The sequence below is a fragment of the Semicossyphus pulcher genome, unplaced genomic scaffold (genome assembly GCF_022749685.1).
Source record: "Semicossyphus pulcher isolate SPU_LCO1_2020_fin unplaced genomic scaffold, fSemPul1.0.p SCAF_12, whole genome shotgun sequence".
Lineage (NCBI taxonomy): Eukaryota > Metazoa > Chordata > Actinopteri > Labriformes > Labridae > Semicossyphus > Semicossyphus pulcher.
In genome coordinates this window covers 15,724,913-15,747,179 of record NW_027211626.1, presented here as the reverse complement: position 1 = coordinate 15,747,179, position 22,267 = coordinate 15,724,913, and the positions used below count along the sequence as shown (strand labels likewise).

The 22,267-nt window shown below is 41.9% G+C and overlaps 1 protein-coding gene across 1 annotated transcript; it reads right to left on the bottom strand.

The window, feature by feature from the left end:
* Nucleotides 1-10,620: 10,620 nt before the first annotated feature.
* Nucleotides 10,621-12,874, bottom strand: c1d (C1D nuclear receptor corepressor). Its single transcript, XM_069659055.1, has 5 exons — nucleotides 12,789-12,874; nucleotides 12,412-12,554; nucleotides 11,858-11,924; nucleotides 11,408-11,463; nucleotides 10,621-11,301 (listed from the first exon to the last, which is right to left on the bottom strand). Exons 2-5 carry the CDS (start codon nucleotides 12,547-12,549, stop codon nucleotides 11,095-11,097), a joined length of 468 nt encoding a protein of 155 aa, XP_069515156.1. The 5' UTR covers nucleotides 12,550-12,554; nucleotides 12,789-12,874; the 3' UTR covers nucleotides 10,621-11,094.
* Between the last annotated feature and the right edge of the window lie 9,393 nt (nucleotides 12,875-22,267).

The window sequence follows — 22,267 nt, the reverse complement described above, 5'->3', positions numbered from 1 at the left end:
TGTTTTCTCAAGATCTCGACTTTATCACATTATCTCCAGATAACAACGCTGCACCACCGTAACGTAAGATGATCTTAACTGGTATCCCCATGAGTTGCAAAATCACAAAACAAACATAGAAACAGGTGTAACGTACCTCATTAGTGTGGGCAATGACAGCGTCGAGTCCTGGTCTGTGACATCGCAGTGACCGGCCTGTTGTTTTATTTTCTAGATCGATGGAAAATGATCCTGTTATCTCGAGATATTGAGATAAATTCATCTGTTATAATGGGAAAAACCAGCTTTGTTATCCCAAGATAACAAGAAAAATACACCAAGATAATATCGTTGTAAAGGAAAATGGAGTAAATTAAATGTATGGATGCATGTCCGCTTAGGGCTTCCGTACATTATATGCCTGTTTGGGTTGATGACGAATTTGTGTCCCTCCTGCATATCAAAAACATGGGTGCATCCACACGTGTGACTAAAGAATTAGAGATATTAATAATAATCCAACATGATGAGATGATGTGAGTAGAAATGAGTAGAAGCCAGGGACTGTGTGGAGATCTATTACTCGACTCGTTTCAACCTGAAAAACGATCTAACAATTAGCAAACTTATTTTCTGATGTCATTTCTTTTTGGTTGCGTAACATCCAAACGTTTGTATCTGACAAACATTTATGTTGATATGTGATATGTGTGAGCAGAGTGAGCGTATTGTTGCTGTTAAAGGTGTACTGGTTGAATGGCATGCACAAAAACACACACATGCGTGCACACACACACAGGAATACTATTTCCACCCTGGCCCGGGCTGTGGTGATGAGGCTGTGGGAATGGGGTCACACCTGCAGTGGCTGGCAGGGGTGATAAACGATGTTGCTTTAAACTTTCGAGACCGTCATTTTTGGGAGCCGCTGTTTACCCTCCATTGAAGTATAATGGGGGCCTTTGAAGGCAGGAGCGCCGGGGACAGAGGCTGCCCTCTGTCTGCTGTTTTGAAAGGAGGAGAAACTAGCCCTCGATTAGCTAATGACACATTCGGCTTCGATTTGCCGTAATAGGACTGAGCAGGCCTCTGACATTAGGACTGGCATTTCCTACTCTGGTTGCGTTGGAAAGTTTCTCACAGCTTTCACCGGTCAGATCAAATAAATCAGTGCAACGTGGTCTTTGCAGATTTCTTGCTCTTTTATGATGCATATTTTAACAGACGTACATGTTTACGAGATGTCTTAAAAAGTGTAAACGCACGTGTAAAAGCCCTCTGACCTTTCTCCGTACGACACCAACATGCACGTGTGTGCACGTATCTCATACACTCGAATCCGGACAGCTCGCGCTCTTCAGTCGTCACCTGCCCAAAAAACCCTCTGACAGAGCTCGCAGTATCACGACACCAGAGCTGCCTTTTCATGCTAGTTTGGAGAAGTCATCAGTAGATCCTCTTACCACCTCTCTTATCAGATGAGGCTGCATATCTGGGTGCTCCTCCGTATTTGTCTTTTAGGCCCCGGAGCGATAAAGTGACGCGAGAATGACAGTCTAGACTGCAGCTGTCTCAGCGTGAAGCGTTCCAAGGCTTCACTGAAAAGCACTGTAATCTCACACACACACACGAAACATGAGCAAAAACATGCATTCAAACACATACGTACACACACACACAATTATATGGTCATGCACACAGCCACATGCACAGAAAAACAGCCAACTGATGTTAATCCAAGCATGCAGTGGCTGTGTATTAGATCATGATTAGCCCGTACTGCCTGCAGCAAGCAGAACGCAAAACATCCCTTTTTTTTGTTGTGGGATTTATGCAGCTAATAATAGCAGCAACTTTTATTGAAAGTCTTATATCAACTGTCATTCAGCTTTTCAGTTTCAACTAAATGCATTTTGATTGTGCTTTTCATGCAGCTTTACAGCCATGAATAGACAATTTAGGATGAAGTAGAATATTGAATGGGGTAGCTTATGTCCTGTAAATACACTTAGATTAAAGTCGCACATGATTCTTTTAGGATCTGTATTTTTTAGGGGGAATTATTGGATTTTTCCTGGTATAAATTAACACTTAATGTATGTGTATGGCAGCATCAACACATGCTGTTGACTTTCACACACACCCCACTCTTTCATTTTTTACCTTTCATCAACTTTTTTTTCTTCATTCTAAAAACTCTCTCCTTCCACCTCCTCTTTGACATCAACTCACTTTCCTCAGCTAAACAACCCCAGAGGAAAAAGTTGCACCCATAACAAATGGGTTTAAATAACAACCATGCAGCAACAATCTCCTCACAGCGCGGCGCATTGCGGTCGTCATTCATCACGCCACCGCAGCATAACGTGGGACTTCCACAACAATTACTTCTGTCATTAAACTCCCAGTATTGTTGTCGTTTTCTCGTGTGATAAGGGTGATTACCGGCCAAGCGAGGGCTAATCTTCTCCAATCTGCTCTGCGGTAGGAAGAAAAAGCAAACCTCAGCTTGCCACTCAAGCCTGACCGGAGAAGAGGACTGTACTGCTGTGTTGGACTGCCCCCCTGTGGCCGAGAGGAGGAACTTCTGGTTGTACTTTGACCCTCTGTATCGTGTTACACTGAAGGCTGAATTAAAAACGTTTAGAACTCTAAAGAGGTTTTGCCTGTATACACACTTATTCCTTGAATGTAGTAAATTAGTAGTAAAATTATTAGGGACTATACAGCCTGTGAATAATATGGAAAGATGCATGTTTTTCCACTGATATTGCTATGTAGTTCCTATAAGGTCCTAATATTAGCATGAATCCTAATGAGGCATTTGCTTAATTTAAATACGCTCTTTTATTATATATATATATTTTAAAGTAAAAGGTTTGTGACACTATTTTTTTTTAGTAGATCAACAGTGCGTTAATTTGTCGATCATGTCCAACTTCTCGAGCCCGTCTGTGGCTCCCAACTCCAAGCCTAAAGTATTCATCGTGACTGACGACATGAATCTTCAGCATCAGTTTAAAAGAATACATAGTTGCTTTAATTTTTTTTTTTTGAAAGGATAAATTATTTCCCAAAAAGCTGAAGTTTTTAAAAATAGTTTTTTATTTACTCAAAGAGTGTAAAGAGTGTATTTATATGGGACTATTTTCAGCTGCGGATTAATAAACACTATTCAGGAAGTATTCATGGCAACAGTGTGCATTAACTCAAAATACACTACATTGTGTGCTCATTCTAATGAACGGACATGTCACCCAGTGCAACAGCGTGGCTCATTATTGATTTTTAATAGTATTTGGACAAGAATGTTATATTACTCCCTCTGAGTGTCTGACACTAAAACACGTATTCTCAACTGTGCACTGAACACTGTACATAGCCTGGATAACAACTTGTGCCAGAATCCGACTGTGCAATAACTCATCTGTGCAATAATCTTTATACTGTTAATTTAACAATGTTGTGTTTCTGTACTTAACTAGTTAACTGTGTTTACTCTTATTCTGGCAATTATATTTAATTCTTCTGCATTTAAATCACCATAGAGCCAGTTTCTCAGCATTTTCATATTGTATCTTTATTTCTTATTTTATTGTATATATACTGTACATACTGTTCTTACTTTTGTTTATATTTCCTATATTTCTTCATGCTTCTCTCTGTCAGAGCAACTGTAACGCCCAAATTTTCCCCCGGGGATAAATAAAGTATTTCTGATTCTGATTCAAGTCATATCTACTGTGTTGTTTACACAGTCAATATGTGCAGTTGGGATTTATGGTTGTAAAAAATGTAAAATAACACTTAGCTTATCCATTAATCTGAACACATGAAGAACACTGACAATGTTCCCTAAATGTGTAGTTTTATCATCATCAGTTCAGAGTCATGAGTGTTATTAGATCAGCTTTTGTTGACTGATAAGTGAAACATTAAAGTCAGTATAGCTCAATAGTTTGATTACCTCTGATGGATTTCTATAAAACAGGAATGATGATGTTTTAAACCTCATTGGCTCCTTTTAATGTAGCTAATTCCTAAATTTACTTGAGGTTGTTACAGCTGTATAATTTGGCTTAGAAGCATCTGCACAGGTCTTAAAGTGGGCGTAAATATTAAGTAGCAGGGGCGTATAATCCATCCAGTTCCCCTGCAGTCCAGTCATGTACAGTATATGGACACACCGCTGCTCTCACAAGCTCTTTTACTCTCTCAGGCTACATCATTCACATCATCGTAAAAAAAGCAGAGGCCCTTCATCACTTTACAGTACCCAGCGCTACCGTTAGCCCAGGGCTCTCACATCAAGGCCCGCAAGCCTTCCGCCCCCACGCTAGCTGTAAACCTGGGCTCTGAATGGGAAAGGAAAGAGGGATGAGAGGGGTTATTGATGCGCCGTAAACCCCGTTATTTTATTGAGGAGGAGAGGGGAACTAGGTGTGCGGTGAGGAGAAGGAGGCAGTGAAGCTGTCCATTTCTAGCAGGTGTGTCTCTTTTGAGGAAAACTGAGGGAGTGTTGTTCGGTTGTTTGTTTTTTCTCAAGCGCCTCGTAAGCTGCAACAAGCAGGAAATTCAATTTGGACAAACATGTGAATATTTCCCCAGTGATTTAAATTATTTGATTCAGATCAGCCACTAACCCTCTGTTCATGTTGGTATTGTACCCATGAAAGCTGAACACGCTACGCTTAAGCTGTAGCAAATATCCATGTAGCCTTGCATTATGTACAAATGAAGACATATAATCCAGGGACATGTATGATTGAGACTTTCCCTTCATAAAGCAATATCTGAATGCAACCTAACCTACCTCAAATATTCCTATAAACTCGCACACTCGTATGCTAACATGAGTCCTGCATTAGCTACTGCTACAACAGTGAGATTCAGACTTATGTTTTATGAGACCTGGACAGCTGTCCTCATCTTCTTCCACAGCTGCTCTTCCTGATACAACAGAGGAGGATCCAACCCAGTCTGCACGCTATTTCAACCTGCAACACACACACACACGCAAACACACCCGTAATCACTTCCTGCACAGGTAGGTACACACAGACTTGTGCAACGTAGAAACAGATTCATGCATCCAGTGACCTTCTGCATGCCTGCACAAGAAACATCTCTCACACAAACACACACACACAGCAGTCCTTAGGGCGATCATTTGTCATCTGGAGAGGAATTTACAGTCATGCTCTTTATGCTGAAGGCTCGGACTTAAGGCATTCCTCTGAAAATTTATGTCCAAACAGCTGTGGTCTCATCCGCCTCTGTGTGGACCTTGAAGACAACGCTGTCCCAGGAATTATGAGGGGGATCCAATCCATTACACACCTCAAGCCCGCTGTGGGCTGCGCGTACACGCATGTGCCTGTACGTCTTTCAGCATGTGTAACGGTGAGCGTTTTCCTGCTTTCAAAGTGCGCTTGCAGCTGCCTAACTCCCTGTGTTTGTGTGTGTGTAGAGGATTGAGGGATGGTTTTGCGTTCAGCTCTTTGATGGCTGAACGGTTATCCTGCGGCTTTATGCATCGGAAGCTCATAGTTTAAAAGGGGGGAAGCCCTGATTTCACATTGCAGCCATATGGACTGGTATGTTTCCCTCTCAAAGTGAGGTCAACATTAGAGGTAAACACCGGGCCACAGTAATAGATGAGGTCTTTAAATGGCCACAGATTTAGCAACAGAGTGACATCATCATAAAGCTGGTCTGCACATGGAGAAGGACGATGAATAATCCCTGTTTAATATGGGTAATTTCCAAGGCCGCATTCATCCATTGAAGTGGAAATTTCCTACTTGAATCTCAGACACAATCAACAAGAACGGCAGCCATTCCCTGGATTTCAACCTATAACCCTCCACATTTACTGTTTTTATTCCTAATAGTTCGTTTGATAGATGGAAGGCCAACCCCAGCTCATTCAGCGAGCAGTATTTCTGCGCTGTTATTTCTTCCCTCTGTAGATTGGACACACTGGCAGGAGGAAGGTAACGTAAAGGATGGAAACTCAATAAAGTGTGATGATGATGTGATGTGTTTAGCAAGGAGGGTTCAAGGCCTCGCTCGCTGCGTCTTTGCAGCATGTCGTCATTTTCTTATACCGCCAAACCCCAGTGGGATGTACAGTATGTGGGGGAGACGGGAAAGGGAGAGAAAATATGAAAGGTGCAGGAGGACCTCGTGTTCTTTCTGACTGCTGCTGCGTTTGCTGCTGATTGTTGAGGACTTTGTCAAATCTCCACGGAGTAAAGGAGAGAAAATCAACACTGATGGATTAAACAAAAGAAAAGAGGGGACAATAAGCTGGCAGAGAAGGTCTGAAAACAAATGAAACTACAACAGCAAGATTTAAAGAGTTAGGAAGAAGAAGAAAAAGGGGATCCAAGCCCAGTTTCCGTTGGACACCCTGGTGGTCCGACCTTGAGTCTCACCTGCTGACTCTTTACAAAACCAATTTGTGTCTGCGCAGGGAGGTGAGGGCTAAAATAAAAGGAAAACATTGTTATCATGATTAATCAGCGGCTCTGTCAGCGGGGCCGAGGTGAATAGAAAGCGGCACAAATGACTGCATGGAATTTTTCTGGTGTGTCAGACAGAATAAAGCTGCAACGTCCGTCCTTCACTCACTCTCAATTTCACCCACTTATTCAGAGCAGAAATTGTTCCACTGGGCTTTTATAATGGGGGGGATGCACTTCAGGGTTTGTAAATCATAAAAGATCTCCCAGTTTCAGGATTACCGGCTATAAATAGGATGTTGAATTTAGTTTTTCCAGACTGCTCAAGTGTTTTGGACAAAGGAGAGGGGAAACTGTCGAACTCTGAAAGGTTTTCATTAAAGGGGACGTATTCAATCAATGTTCTATTATTCTAAAGTGCTTTTTAATCACGTTGGTAAAGTTTGTCTACATATTTTAATTTAATCATTTTTTCTGAGTCTCTCCTGAAACGAACAAGCCGTTTTGCCATTCAAAGGTCAGACCTTAGCCACGATTGGCTGACAGTATTTGGAGTGACCGCATAGCCCCTCCCCAACGTGTGTGATCCCACGTGGGGGAGCAGCCGCACTGCACTGTCAGTCCAAACTTGTACAAAACATCTGTACTTATATGTACGAGCCAGAATCGCCAGGAGGTATCGGAATGGTACGTTGAAATCTTGACGATGACTTGACTACAAGCTGGTGCGAGAAGGCAGCCTGAGGTTAACGACGGTGAATGACGATTGGTCAGTTTCAGCGAAAGCAAGGCTACCTTTTTCAAAAATGTAATTCTGGAAAAACACGGAACAATGCAGTTTTCACTTTTTTACTGTGAACAATTAACACGCAAAAATGTGAAACCCATGTGAAATATGAGAATATCCATTTAAAAGATATGGCCCCTTTAAAGCGACGTTCTGACCTCTAAGACGTTTGTCAAAAACGTTAACACTGTTCCTCTGTTGTCTGACTGCTTCTCCTTTTCCAAAGGGATTAGAAAAAACATAAATTGGAACATTTACAATTCCTGACAACTCGTTCAAAGTCTTTTGAATTTTCTTCATTTAAAAAGAGTTTTGCTGCAGGAGTTTTCCATTTCTTACCTGGAACACCAGCATGACCTTAAACACTTACCAGTGCTTCTTCCTGATTCTTAAGCCGCTTTCCCCCTGGTCAAAAAACCTACTTACACCAAACTTTTTGGCTTAATGGGAAAGGTTACAATCGGCATTCATACCCAGGTCTAATGACTCTGAAGTAGACCCCGGTAATTATCGCCTCGGCTCCGATCGCCATTGATGGGAACGCCAAACCTGTGTCGACGCGCCATCTCCGCCCCCTCTCCGCCCCCTCTCCGTCGGTAACTTCTGCGACTCCATCTCGGCTACAAATTCAACCCGTCTCCGTCCAAGCAGCGCTCGAACATCGTACTAAATTTATCAGCACCAAGTTAAATAAACAGACTGAATGAGAAATAGATACAGTAAAGACCTAACCACCGTAACATCTTCACTGTTTACTAACCCAGCTTCAGGCATGTTTGTGACGTCAGACGGTGACGCAGCAGAAAAGAGACCGACAGGAGTATACTTCACTGGCAATGGGAAAAGAGACAATCGGCATCTATAAGCGGGTCTTCTCGGGTCTGAAAAACCCACGTCAGCGCGCTAAATTTAGGTGGGAAAGGGGTATATCTTAGCGCTTTGGTTTTCCCTACAAATGGATAACTACTTCCTGATTGTATGTGATGGGAGTACAGAGCTCCAGGAACTACTGGCAGTAACACGATGGATGAAAAGCCTCTTCAGTGACTAAATACTTTTAATACCCTTGCATTTTAGCATGCTGTGAGTATAGTATACAATGGCAACAAATATTTGAAAGTGCCGTAAAACTGTATTCTACTTTTCATTATCAGGTTCCCCACGTTTGTTGACAGCATCTACTTCGTGCAAACTTACATCAAACTATCCAGTACTCAAAGCAAGTAATGCAGTCTGTTACCAGCACCCAGCATCTTTCTGAGATAAAGGAGTGTGGAAAGACGGCTGCTTCTACCTCCAGTGTGCCTGGGGAGGTCATTTGGTCTGATGCCTTTCACTCCATGTAATATAAACTTCCTCACCACAACTCTGCTCACAAACAGCATAAATAAACAACCGCGGGACAAACCCGGGCTTGGAGCTTGTTAGGGCGCACAATTTCAACATGAGTTTGTTTGTTCAAATTTGCTCGCGCAGTGACCTAACTCCTTTATACTGAGCACATGTGGGGAGGAGGGCGGAGGAAGGCGAACATTACAGAGAGGGGAGGGAAAAAAAGTGGAAAAATCCATATTTTTCCAATATGCAGACGGGGCTGTTCATCAGGCGGAGTTTGACACATGTCTTTGAACAGTTAGAAACAACAACTTGGCAGAAGAATGCATGGAGTCGAGCGGTTTGGCTAAACAAATGTCATTTTTGGACGCTGCTGCAGGGAGGATGAGAAAAGGCAAGATGATGAAAAGAATGAAAAGATACATTCCTGAGAATCTAACTCACGGCCTCGCTGTTTCCTGGGCTTGATTAGAGGGATGCAGCGACTTGCGGGTACATTAAGATTAAGATCTCGGCTGTCCTGAAGGAATCACAGAAAGGAAGGAATATGGATGTCTTTATCAAAAGTGACATTGGCTTTTATAAAAGGAAGTCTCATTACTGCCTATGCTTACACTGTGCAGCCATGCAGCCACAGCACGGTTTGTGATAGTTACAAAGGGCTATGTTGTAATCAAAAGGTCGCATGTTTGACCCACAATGAGTTAAGTAATGCTCTGCATGATTTGTATTTAGTTCATTAGGGCAACTTCTCAACTTTTGTGAACTTCTTGTATATGTACTACATTTTTTATAATTCAGTAACATAAGTTTTACATTATTTCCTCCTCTGACCACTGAAAGCGCTGCACGCACGCACGCACGCACGCAGCTAAAAAGTGTCCCAATTCAGATTTTTTCCCCCCTATGTGACACAGATCGTATTTTTCCAAATCAATGTGAACAGCAAAGATACATGACGCATTTTTTCAATTCAGAACTGAGCTACTTGAATATGTGGTAGTAAATTGAAATCCAAAACATGCAACCTGCATGCGACTTGTATTGGAACACTCAAATTGGAATTGGTCCGTGTTGCCTTGGTAATACACAATGTTTCCAGGCGTGATTCTAAAAAAGAAGACAACTTTCTTTTTCTGCTTGACCATGGAGAACGACACGCAGCAGTGGAGGGACAAGAAATAGCAGATTTAATTGCTATTTGGGGAGATGCCGAAGTGAGTTTGAAAATATTTTGCCGCTCTTGTCTGTTTTGGCCGTCTCTGATAAAGACGTCGCTTACTTGCACAAAAGTTCATGCACACCCCAACGCCTGAGAGCCATCTATGTTTACGGAAAATGAATGTCAGTAGATGTGACGTCTTTTGTCATTGTTTGTGCACGAGTGTCTTTTTTAAAATCATTTTAATTCATAAATGATTTTTAAATCATTTTCTGTTTACATCGATATCTTACCTGAGTCACATTCTAAAATAGACATGAACAGTGAACTCCAAAATTCTGATATGAGCCCCAAATTGGAATTGAGCATGAAGGCAGTATGAATGCAGCCTTTGACATGTGGACGTGAGGAGCCGGAATAAAATAAAGGCACAGTTGCCCAGACTAATCACTTCAGAGAAATAATAAACTCAATCTCATCACATAAGCAGAACAGACGCACTCTTAAGGATAATAACATTTAGTAAGTCTATTACTCATGAAGTCATTTACAACTCTTTGTACTGTACTTGGTGCTGGATGGGAGGTCACGTAAGTATATCAGGATACTGCAGAGAAATAACTCTTAAGCACATCCCTCTGCAAAGGGATTTGGTAACAACGCTGTTGAATAAGTCACAAAAGGAAAAGCATGTGTTACTATTAATATTATCCTGTTACAGATTCAACTAAGTATAATTCAGTCTTTGTGTATTTTGTAACCTACACCTGTGCTTTTTCTACTGTTACATGTCTAAAAAGGCCTACAGAGGAAAGTCAGACACTTATATCAAAGTGATCTGTGTTGATCGCAACACAATGTAAACAGACAATAAAAACGCAAACATCATGTCTAGTATAGTATTTTTTATAAAGGAGACAACTGTAAATTCCACATATCCGCACAAACCTTTTATCGATACAATTTTTAACACATTGAATGTGTGTAAAAACATGCAAACTGCAAAAAAGTTTGATTCACAGAATCATTTTCAAAGTAGAGAGACAGAATCTCTCATATTTAACTATAAAAACAGTCTCCATAAAATAAAACACATTTCATGACCTGGATGGACTCAAACCACTTTTACTGACAGATTTACAAAATAACTTCACCACGAAGTGAAATTAAAAAATGGATCATATCAAAGTCTAAAGCAGTTGCCGGAATCCAACCCAAATAAATGGTGGTGTATATTTTGCTGTGTGAAATGTCGTAACTCAAACTTATAACATACTTTGTTGCCTTGTGAGCAAAAAGTGTTTGTTGTCCTTTAAAGTTGTTCAAATTGCTGTGTGACCCGACTTTGAAGCTCCTCTTTTACCTCAGCTCTGCTTTGCACGCTTTGTCTGTGGGCCGCCAGATGTTGTGTCAGCTGCTTTCTTGGATGCTACTTTTTTCCTCGACTCTTTTTCGTCCGGTTCATAGAGAGCATTCCTGAGAAAGCGTGCAGCAGCCCCCTTATCAAGACGAGAGGCTTTCTTCTTGTCTGTGATCTCTTTCACTTTGTTCATGTAAGTCCTTATTCGCTCCTAAGGATCAGACCACAGCAACAGAGGAATAAAAAAATAAGGTTGTATGTATATGAAGAGCAAAAATATAAATTGCAGTAAGGAAAAAACAACAACACACACGTACCAATTCCTGTTTGATTCCATGTTCCCTGGGATTTACTCCTTGTGTTACCAGGTACACTGTAAACAAGAACACCCCAGGTTATGACATTGTATGTGCAGTCATTAAAACCAAAAAATGCTTTTAAATTGTCTGATTATATATGTGAATGTGTTAGTAAGTAGATAAAAAGTGATAGAAGTCCATAATAAAATACATTTTTTTCTACTGCAGGTGAAATTTACTGTTGGCTTTTCTATCATAAAAGAGACATAGGTTTGACAGGTCTCCTTGGAAACCCACCACATATGAAGACAGCATTACAAATATGATGGAGAATATTAACTAGCAAACCCTGGGTCATTTTGAAAAACACTCAAAGAACATTGTTAAATTAGTTTTGTCATACTACCTGTCTTTCATTTATAATACTCAATCACACAAAATAATCCCAATGGATACACAAAAACTTACTCCAGAATAATGAATTAAGGGTGTAGGCTGACATCAGATCCAGCTTTGCTTGATCCAAAGGGTCCAGCTGTCGATAAACATGATTGACAAAATAGAAGTCAAGATTGAGTTTATGTGCAAAAAAGCCCTCAATTGATCAGAGGATACTGGGGATACCGGATCAAGTATCATATTTGTATTATGAGATTAATGCATGTACAATGTAAGTCTTCAAAGTAACTGGCAAATGCAGGTGCGAAAGGTTGTCTGTCCAAATATATGCTAGCCCTTTGACGGACTGGTGATGTGGGATACAGGCAAGCCTTGAAAAGGGTAGGTACAGTTTGAGTCATGGATGAAAAAGATACTATTTTCCTATGATGTTAGCAGTAGCAGAAACTACGTCTTACGAAAGTAAATATACGTGTCTTTGATACCTTCTGCCTCTGCTTTACACAAAGGTAACAGGTAACATTCGGACATGGCAGGTGGATTATTGCTTGTCTTTATTCAATCTCCGTATTTGACAAGTCGCAATGTCCGCAGGGAAAAAAAGCTTTTAAAACGAACGTTACCTTTTGAGTCAGCTCGTTCCTGGGCATCGACATGAGCTTCTCCAGCATGGTTTTGACAGAAGAAACTGAAGAGTCGAAGCCTGTGAGCTGTTCGTCTATCTCGTGAGGGTAGTCCTCAGTCCTGCCGTCACCTGCCATTTTTCCTGTTAATAAATATTCATACAATGTTATATAGCTCTATTGTAACATGATTACACAATAAATGGCATAACGCTCCCATTCAAATGTGTACCGTTAGCTAGGCAACTAGTAAGATAGCTAGCACATGCTGCTAACAGGATAACTGGCGGACGTGTACATGAGAAGAAATAGGGTGATACCTATACATATTATTAGTTAAGCATTTTTTAATTACTTAAAAGGCAAAACATGCTCACCCGAGACCGAATCTGGTGTTATTTAGCGTTAGATATTAAGCCCTACTTTACTTGTTTTAGCATGAAACACGCTTTAGCCGACCGGAAGTGACGTTGAACAACAAATTCTTCTTCGTCCCCTACTGCTTCTTTCCACTCTACTGCCGTCTGCCGTTTGGAAGAGCGACAGGAGATGCTGCTTATTGCATTTTAACTTATAACTGTCTGTATTCGTTGAAGCAAACACAAGTTTCAGAGTTTTTTTTGTTGGTCATGAAGCATTATAACGACTTTTTTATCTCACAGAAATTTGTTTTTAAATACCAAACTGCTAATAACACTGAGGAAGCTAGTCCTCAGTTAGCTCGGAAGTGTTCTCGTTACCATGGTAACCAGGGGCGGCAGTGCGGTTAATTAGGCTGAGTGTGCGACTAGGATGTCAGACAACAGTTTAAATGCGTTTAGGACTTGGACCGTACACAGCAGGTGAACCCAGTCGTGAAGGAGGTTTAAGACATGGACAACTGTGATTTGGAGAAGCTCTCTGTCTCTGTTGGGAAGCTACATCCAGCGTTCACACCAGAAGTATCAGACTACCAAGTGACAGTGGAAAGCAATGTAGACAAAGTAACTCTGGACCTGATCACTAGTGACTGTGGGGCCTCATACAGTATTGTGAGTACTCTCATGCAAGTTGTATGACATTTTTACCCTTTTAAAGACTTCACTTAGAACTTAAAGTTTTTGTTTTTTTTTATATTTCAGCACTTTGGTGATGGTTCCAGCATCATTAAACTAAATGATGGCTTAAACAGAGTGGAGATAGAAGTGGTAGCTGAGGATGGTACCATAAAGAAATACTGTGTAGAAATCACCAAGCTGTCTGCAAAGATTGCAGAGCTCAGTCATCTCGCCTTGGAAGGAGATATAATAATGTATCCTGCCTTTTGTTCAAAAATCTATGAATACAATGGTGAGTAGAGACTTCACATGACAAAGTATGTAATATAGCCTGACTGTGGGTCAGCTGTACTGAAGTTACAATTTGTAACATTAGTTATTATGCAGGGTATTTTCTGTATTATGGCATATAAAATACTTTGTTTGCTTGGTGTTTTTGATCCCTGTCCCTCCTTCTGCCCACTCTTTGTTTGCAGGTATTGTTCTTTTTCATTGTAATGTTGTGATGCTGCTTGCCGAGGTGCCAGACAAAAATATTAAAGTTAAAGTAAATGGAGGAGACAGCACACAACCAGTGCCTCTGAATTTTGGAGACACAGTGGTGGAGATCTCAGTCTGTTCAGCAGATGGCAGTAATTCACAGGTAGGGTGAGACATGAGAAGTGGACTTGCCGATTTTAATCACAGCTTTTGATCTGTTTTTGTCATTATAGTAAATCATGTTATAAAATATAACACATTTCCAATTTATCTCATCTTAACTTATAACTTCCCTGGTAACTTAAAGTAATTACATTTCAATAAAGTTTCATTCATAGCAGTTGTAGCTCCATGTTCCTCATTAGGTGTATATGTATAAATCAGAGTAAAGTTTGTGTCCTTTTCCGTCTTCGTAATGCTGTGTCACACTTTTTTTCTCACCTCTAACTCTGCCAGGTGTACACAGTGTTGGTGACTCGTGAGCTAATTCCCATGGCTGTGACCTTCACTGATGAGAAAGAGCAGCTGGACTATGAATGCCCAGTATCTCTGACTGCTTTTTATAGACCTGTGTCCATCAACCACAGGTAAGACTTGCATAGGAAGATACTTACTTTTGCAAAAATATATTCAAAGTAATTTTAAAATATTTCTTGCAACAATAAAACACGTATTAAGTATATTATCATTATTATCATATAAAAGGCTATCAGTATCAGAGTACACAATCTCAGTTAGCCATCCAAAAATGTCTCATACCTTGATTAAGGTAATCAATTGCCCTGGTCAATTATAACCATTAAAGCCAATCATCTTGGACTTTTTCTTTAATCTAAATATTTAAAAAAAGCAAACACTGTTAAGGTCAAACTGGTTCTCCTCTTATTTTTCAGTGACCCAAAGCACATCTTCTCAAGGCCTTACATCGAGATGCTGGCACGCAGATCAAAAGTAGACCCGCTCAGCGATTGTCCTCTGGGAGACGCCTGGAAGGCTGTAGAGCTGGACCTCGACAAAAAGATATCAGCTGCTCCGGTCAAATGTTTCTTTACTTACCGAGGTGACGCTTGGAGTCCAAGCTCCTCAAATTGATTTGTGTGAAGCAGAGCTGCTGTAAAGCAGAAGCTCTTATTGGTTGAGTTAAAGGTCAGTCGGTTGAATGATAAAGCCACCATTATTTCTACTTAAAGCAGAGCAAAAACAAGTCTATAATGGAGGACGGCAATGGTTTTCTAACCTCCTAAGATCATGAATGTCATATTAAACAAGAGAATAAAAAGGAAGTGATTGCCATTAAATAGTTCCTTAGTATTGTTTTGGCATTGTATGTTCTTACCTGCACTTGGAGTAAAGCAGCTATACCTCTAAGAAATGCTTATTAACTACATTGTAAATATGCCAGGTACATCCTACCTGACCTCGCAGCTGTCCTGATTACACTACCTATAGTATCACGTAACATGATGTTACTGTAGACAACAACTATGTTGGTGTAATGAGGGGGATAGTGTTACTTAACTAAGGCTTCATGTATCTAGCTGCTGTGGGCTGAAGGCTGCTTTTTATGCCAGGCCTCCTTTGAGTCCTGCAGGATTTCCCCAATACTCGGTTAGATGAGTAGGTCAGGGTAGCTCTGGAGAATTATACAGTGCAGAAATGGCACCGGGACATTTAATAGGCTTCTTTACATAATAGTTGAATGCATTTATTTAAACCAAAAAAAGACATAATTACTCCCTTACACTGGTTCCCAATGTGTGATTGAAATGGACCATTCTATTCACTACTCTCTACAACCTTCCTGTCCACTGCTGTTGTGTGATTTATTGCATCTTTGATTTTTTTTGACAAAGGATGTGACACTGTGATGAAACTGTCCGAGCTGGGGTCACACTCCCTGGACTGTCCACACAAGCCCACAGGAGACCTGGATGCAAAGGTCAGTGTGAAAGATTAAAGAGTGGCCTGCATTGCCAGAATCACTGCTATCGACCTTGACTCTGCTCATCCTTTATTTACAAGACAGTGCTCCCTTTAACAGTGACAAAGTGCCGGTCCATCTGGCACAGTACAAGTACATCAATTTTCGTGCATGTGTTTTGGAAACACAGATTTGTGAGCAGTTTATAGAGGGTGAGGTTTAGATGTGTGTCTGCATATGATTAAAATGCAGACACAAACCTAAAGTTCCTCACAGGAGCTTTAAAGAACTCTGGCTCTTTATATAAACAGATTGACTAAGTCAATCCAGTTGAAAGCTTTGATCTTTTATTGATTGACTCTGTTAAATTCCTTTCCCCTGTGCTTATGTTCATTTTCAGGATGTCACAGAGACAAACTGGTATAAGCAGCACTTTGCATCATCGGGTTGTTTGGAGGTAGAGACAAAACACAGTTTGGAGGTAAGAACCTTTATTTTACTTTGTTTTATTCGTGTACAAGTCTTAAATTAAACTGCATTACAACCAAAATCCTCACAATTCATTCAACTTAAAAGGCATTTTTTAAGGGTTATTTATATTTATTTACTGATTCTCATAATCCTCTATGTTACAGACAAAACACTTTAATTAAATCACTAATTTGCCTTAAGGATTCTGATACTGTTAGACACCCACGTCAGTGTTACATAACACACATGGTACTGATTTTATGTGTTAAAAAAAGTGAATAAAGTTATTGATCAAATTGAAATAAAATTATACTGCAGAATACACTGTCCCAGGCAGTGGTTAGCGCTGTTACCTCACAGCTAGAAAGTTCCTCATTCGAATCCCAGGTCAGACGAAGTGGGCCTTTCTGTGTGGAGTTTGCATGTTCTCCATGTGCATGCTTGGGTTCCCTCCAGGTACTCCGGCTTCCTCCCACAGTCCAAAGACATGCTTGTTTGGTTCATTGGTGACTCTGAATTGCCCGTAGGTGTGAGTGTGAGCATTAAAGGTTGTCTGTCTCTGAGTCAGCCCTGTGATTGACTGGTGATCAGTCCAGTGTGTACCCGCCTCTCATCCAGTGACAGCTGGGATAGGCTCCAGCCCCCCGCGACCCTGCACAGGATAAGCGATATAGATAATAAATGGATGGATGTCTCGTTTCATATATTCTTTACATTCCTTTTATACCAGATCATAAAGTGAATGATTTGCTTTGCTGCTTGGCCTGTTGTACTTTAGTGCTGGATGATTCTTTTCTTTGTCTACCACAGCTGCGTAACTGGGAGGAAAGACTACAAATGACAGCTGGAGAAGACAACGTGGACAAACTGTGTGCCTTAGCCCAGGATCACCTGAAACACTACAGGCAGAACCTGCCGAAGCCAGGTGTGTAGCACTTTGTAGAGCGTAGAACAAGAAATGAAAGGGAAGTGAGCTTTTACCTTACTTACCATCCAGTTTGACATGGACTTTCAGAACTTTGTTATGTATTCCACAGCTAGTTAGATAACAGATCAGTCTGCTGAGTATTTAAATGCACTTCTTGCCTGTGGAGAGACGAGTCATTTTCCCTGCCCTGCCTTGGCACAGCAGCTCAGGCTTCAGCCATTAAAAAATACATGAAAATGAGTAAGCAGTGTCCTCTGGAGCTTCCTGCTTTATCTAACCTGCCAGGCACTCAAGTTACTTCTCATCTTTTCTCAGCTACTTGTGCCTGGCTAATTGTTTGATGACTCTGAGAGGTGACATTTGAGACCGATCCCAGAGGACTGAATTAAAGTCAGTGAAACTGAACCGAATAGTAAGAGAGAGCGAGAGAGAGAGAGAGAGAGGAAGAGGGAGATTTGATATGAAATAGGGAGTGAAAGAAATGTAATAAAATGAATAAAGAAGTTAAATAGCTGCTGATGTTTTAGGAGGAGACATGTTTTGTGATTCTTTCTAGAATAAAAGAAGCTGTGACGTCGGTGCAATCTGACAGAAAATGGGCACTCATGCCAGAGGAAGCTGCACTCTATGAATATTTTATGCAAAGTGCACATGCAATCATTCGCAGTTGAAAGGGAGAAGGTGGTTAAATGTGAGATGCTTTTCATCCTCATTATGCAGTGAACTGTGATGTGTTTGTGCCTGAATGAAGGTGGGACACAGTTTCAGAGGAAGACTTTTCCATGAGAACAGAAGAGTTGAAGGTTTTGTGGATTGTGAAGCTGCTATTTGTCTACTCTGATGGTCACTTAGAATAAAAGTCAAACTGTGGTCAACCTGTTAATTAAAATAAAATACTTATGTTTTGTGGCCATACTACATATCAAAAATATATATCTAAATACCCTCTGGCCTTGTTATCTAATGTGTGCATACCAAACACCACAGTATATGTTTTTCTTATTTCTACAGGGGACATGTTGCAGTATGAGGACGGTCAGTCACCTCTGCTCAGCCTGGAGGAGGCTGCTGTTCACTATGCGTCAGCTATCAGACTCAGCTCCAGAGATGCCAGACTTCACTTCCTGCTGGGTGTCGTTCTGGAGGAGCAGCATCTCGCCAAGGCGATGTACGGCCTCCAGAGGAAGGTTGTAACAGGAAATGTTGTGAGCAAAGATAAACTCGGGCCTTTCCATTCTAACAGTTTAACATTCAACACTACTTTTATTACGTTGGTAAGAAAATAAATTAATGTGAAAACGTTTGAATTGACACTGCAACGTCCCATCTTTTTATTTATCCATCTCCAGTCTGGGAGAAACAGAGATGAATTAAGCAATGCCAAATCAACAGCACGTCAGGACGACATCCTGGCGGTCTGTAAACTCCACGGTTTCCAAGGCACACCCACGGTCCAGAATCAACTGCAGGCCTTGGATAAAGAGTTTCAGCAGCTCAAAGAGCAGGGACAGTCCAGCAAGGCAGACTATGTTCAGACACTCTACATCTGGCTCTCCAAGAAAACTGGAAAGGTACTTATTTAAGAAGTGACCTCAAAAGTTGCTGACAAGAGAAACAATTTGGTTTTTAGTTTTAGTTTATAAAGCTGAAAAGGGGTCGAAAAGTTGCTCTCTACTTCTCTTACCGCAGAGGATTAAACCACAACTTAACTACACAACTGCTTTTTAAAGCTGTTCGTTTAAGAGCCCACACTTCCTTGATGGTGTTGCAGGATAGCAGTGCATCAGTGCGGGATGAAGACAGCTGCATCCATCGGGCCCTGGTGAAGTACCTGGACGCCTGGTCTCTGAGCCCTGACAGCTGGCAGTACAACCTCCATGTAGGGAGGCTGCTGCTGCTGCTGCAGGGGAGGAGCAGGGAGGCCCTCCGGCACCTGCAGAGCGGCCTGGCGCTGCGCCCCCTGCATCCTGCACTCAGGTCTGGTCTGGTCATATAAGAACTGTCGGTCAAGGAAGCAGAAATGGTTTTGTGTAATAATGATCTGAAATAAAACCTGTTTCTGTTATTCATCCAGATTCTTCACAGGGTTGGCTCTGGTGCAGCAGGAACAGAAAGCGTCTGAGGACACAGAGAAGGAGGCCGCTCTGTTCTTACAACAGGGACTGGAGCACTTTGTCAGCCAGCGCTGCAGGAAGAGGTGTGTGTGTTTGGTGGAGGCGGATTCATTCAGCAAGTGTCAGTGTCACAGACAGTGTGAGGGTGTGACAGGTTCAGTAATGTACCAGGATGTTCTGTTTAAGACTGCAGTAGGGGAACAGGATAGTGGAAAAAGACTGTCACAGTCACAGTGCAGACATTGACAAATGATCTGCTGTGTCTCCCATACATTACATAAGTCTTTTTAAAGTCTAGATTTCTGTTACTTGAGCCAGAAACCTCAAAACATGTTTAAAAGATTTAGAATTTAAAGTTGAGAAAGTTTGGGTGAAGACCGATTCTTTACTAATCTAAAATTTTGGGGTTTCATGATCACTTTGGATTGTCTGTTTTGTCTCTCATGTTTTATGTTTTCCTCTACAGCCTGGTGGAGCAGGATCCTTCAGACCCCCTGTCCAGCTGCAGCACACAGTTCCTGCGAGGCCTTCTCACTCTGGGTCGGCTGCAGCAGAGAAACACGCTGTCTGGTAGAGCCATGAGTGCAGAACAAGTCTATCACATGTATGTTACAATCAAGGGGTTTTGTTAAAGTAAACATTTGAAAGATTTTCAAATTTGCTTTCTACTTGTGGTACATTTCCAGTTAGCTGTCTCACTCGTCTCAATCATGAAGGTGTTATTCAAAGAAAAAGACAACATTCACACCAGTGTGACCCACTTTAAGACGCACTTCATAAAAACCCGTGTCTGCTTGTCTCTGTGCTGGAATGCTTCAGCGTTGCAGTGCTGGCTGCCCAGAGTGTGAGTCAGTGTGTGTGTCGTGGCGAGGCGAGCGGGCAGCTGGAGTGGGTGCTCCTGGATGCTCACTTTGCCCTGCTGCAGAGGCTCATCCAGCAGGGTGAGTGCCAGGCCAAAGCTGGCGTAGAGAGGAAGTCTCTGGTGGCAAAGAGATGCCAGGCCCTGACTGCTCTCATACGTGTCACAACTATCACCCCCTGCCAGGAGCTGCTGGACATGCAGGAGAAGGTAAAGTGTTCAGGAAATATAAACTACATGTTGTAATTTAACACTCGATTTTTAACACTTGTTTTGGACTACCTCCTCTGCTGCTGTGTACAGGTATGCCAGCTAGCAGTAGTGACCACGCCGCGGGACAGCCACGCCTTGTGTCTCTTGGGTCTGGCACAATTGGCTCAATATGACAACAACCCAAATTCAGACATGTCCAAAGAAGCGCTGACTGATGCCTGCCTCAGCTTCCAGTCCAGCATCGAGCTGGAACACAAGACTCAGAGTGGAGCAGCTCCTGAACAGCTGAGCAGTGAGTCTGTTTAGTGTATTTACTGTGTTTGATCTCACTCCGAATCAGAGCTGGCTAGCAGATCATTATGTAACAAACACATTACATTAAAGAATTATGAAAGCCTTTTTCGGAATGAAGTCGTCAACCTTTCCCCGTTTGCTCAGAACAAAAGTGGTGGCAGGAGCGACAAGAGGCTGAAAACCCAAGAGCTGCCAAGCAATCCATCACCAAAGCAGCAGGAGGGAAGGCACCTTCTGTGGCTAACAGTGGAGCTAAGCAAGGCAGGGGAGGGCCTGGTCCAGGCCGGGTGGCAGCAGCTGTAACTAAAGCTCCTGCTCGTACACCTCCAGCAACCATCAGGGGAGGGAAAGCTGCCCGGCCTCCAGCTAAAACCCCCGCAGCCAGGTAGGTCATGCTTGCAGCCTGAGCGAAGCGTTTGGACGATCTTTTATGTCTGTCGATGTTTTTGGAATTTATTTATTCCAACTAGCATCCTACTTGTAGCTGTGGCTGCTTACTTTCCCACTTATGTCCTGCTTCATATTCATTCTTTAACTGTTTGTCAATCCTGGCAGCTTCACTGGAACTGTACATTTCGTTTTGCAAGTTTGCTCTGCACACAAGCCGATCCCAGCTGTCATGGAGCGAGAGGCGTGGCACACCAACCCTGGACTGGTCACCTGTCAATCACAGGGCTCTTTAAGGGGAACAGAATTATCTAATTTTGTACTTCATTTCATGCTTTTGTATTATATTTTCTCTCCTGTAGAGGGAGAGCTGGAGCAGTAGCCAGACCTGAGAGATCAGCTAAACCCTCCAACAACTGTAGTAAACCCCAGGTCTCCGCCAACAAGTCTAAACAGGAATGTTCCCCCACTACTGTTGAGACAGCAGAGGGTAAGGCATGACGGAAGCATCCAGAGTGACATGCACAGTGAGGGGTGGAACTTTCTTCTTTATAGTTTTTAGTTTGTTTTAGCTATCCTTTATTTTATGTTGCATGTCCCAACTTAAAAAAAACCCCAATCCTAATAACTGTTCAAATGTAGGTATGTGACACACTGCATCATCACTGCTTCTGATGCAGAAACTTTCTTTACATCTTTTGGCAAGAATTTTCCAACATCAAGGACTTTTGATAGTATGAATAACATGTTGCAGTTCCACGTAAAGGACCAACTGTGTCATTGTGAGGCCTAATATATAACACGCCATTAAATAAAAAAGCAGCTGACTTATTTCTCTTCTTTGTTAAAAGAGGTGATTCTACTTAAAGTGTGTATTAATGGTTGTTTCAGAGCCTCCTGTGGCAGACACAGTGGGTGGATCTGGTCCAGTGAACCGCACGTCTCATATCTCACGGCTGGGTCTGGCCCGCGCCCTGTCTCGCTCTGCAGACACACAGGAGCAGGCAAAGCAGCTCTACCAGGACGTCATCTCCATGGCACCAGGGGTCAGTTGTTATCTCTTATCTCAAGCATTGTTGCAGTGCTTTTACAATGCAGCTCATATAGGATAACGCAACAAAACTACCCTCAAAACCTATTCTGTACACGGTA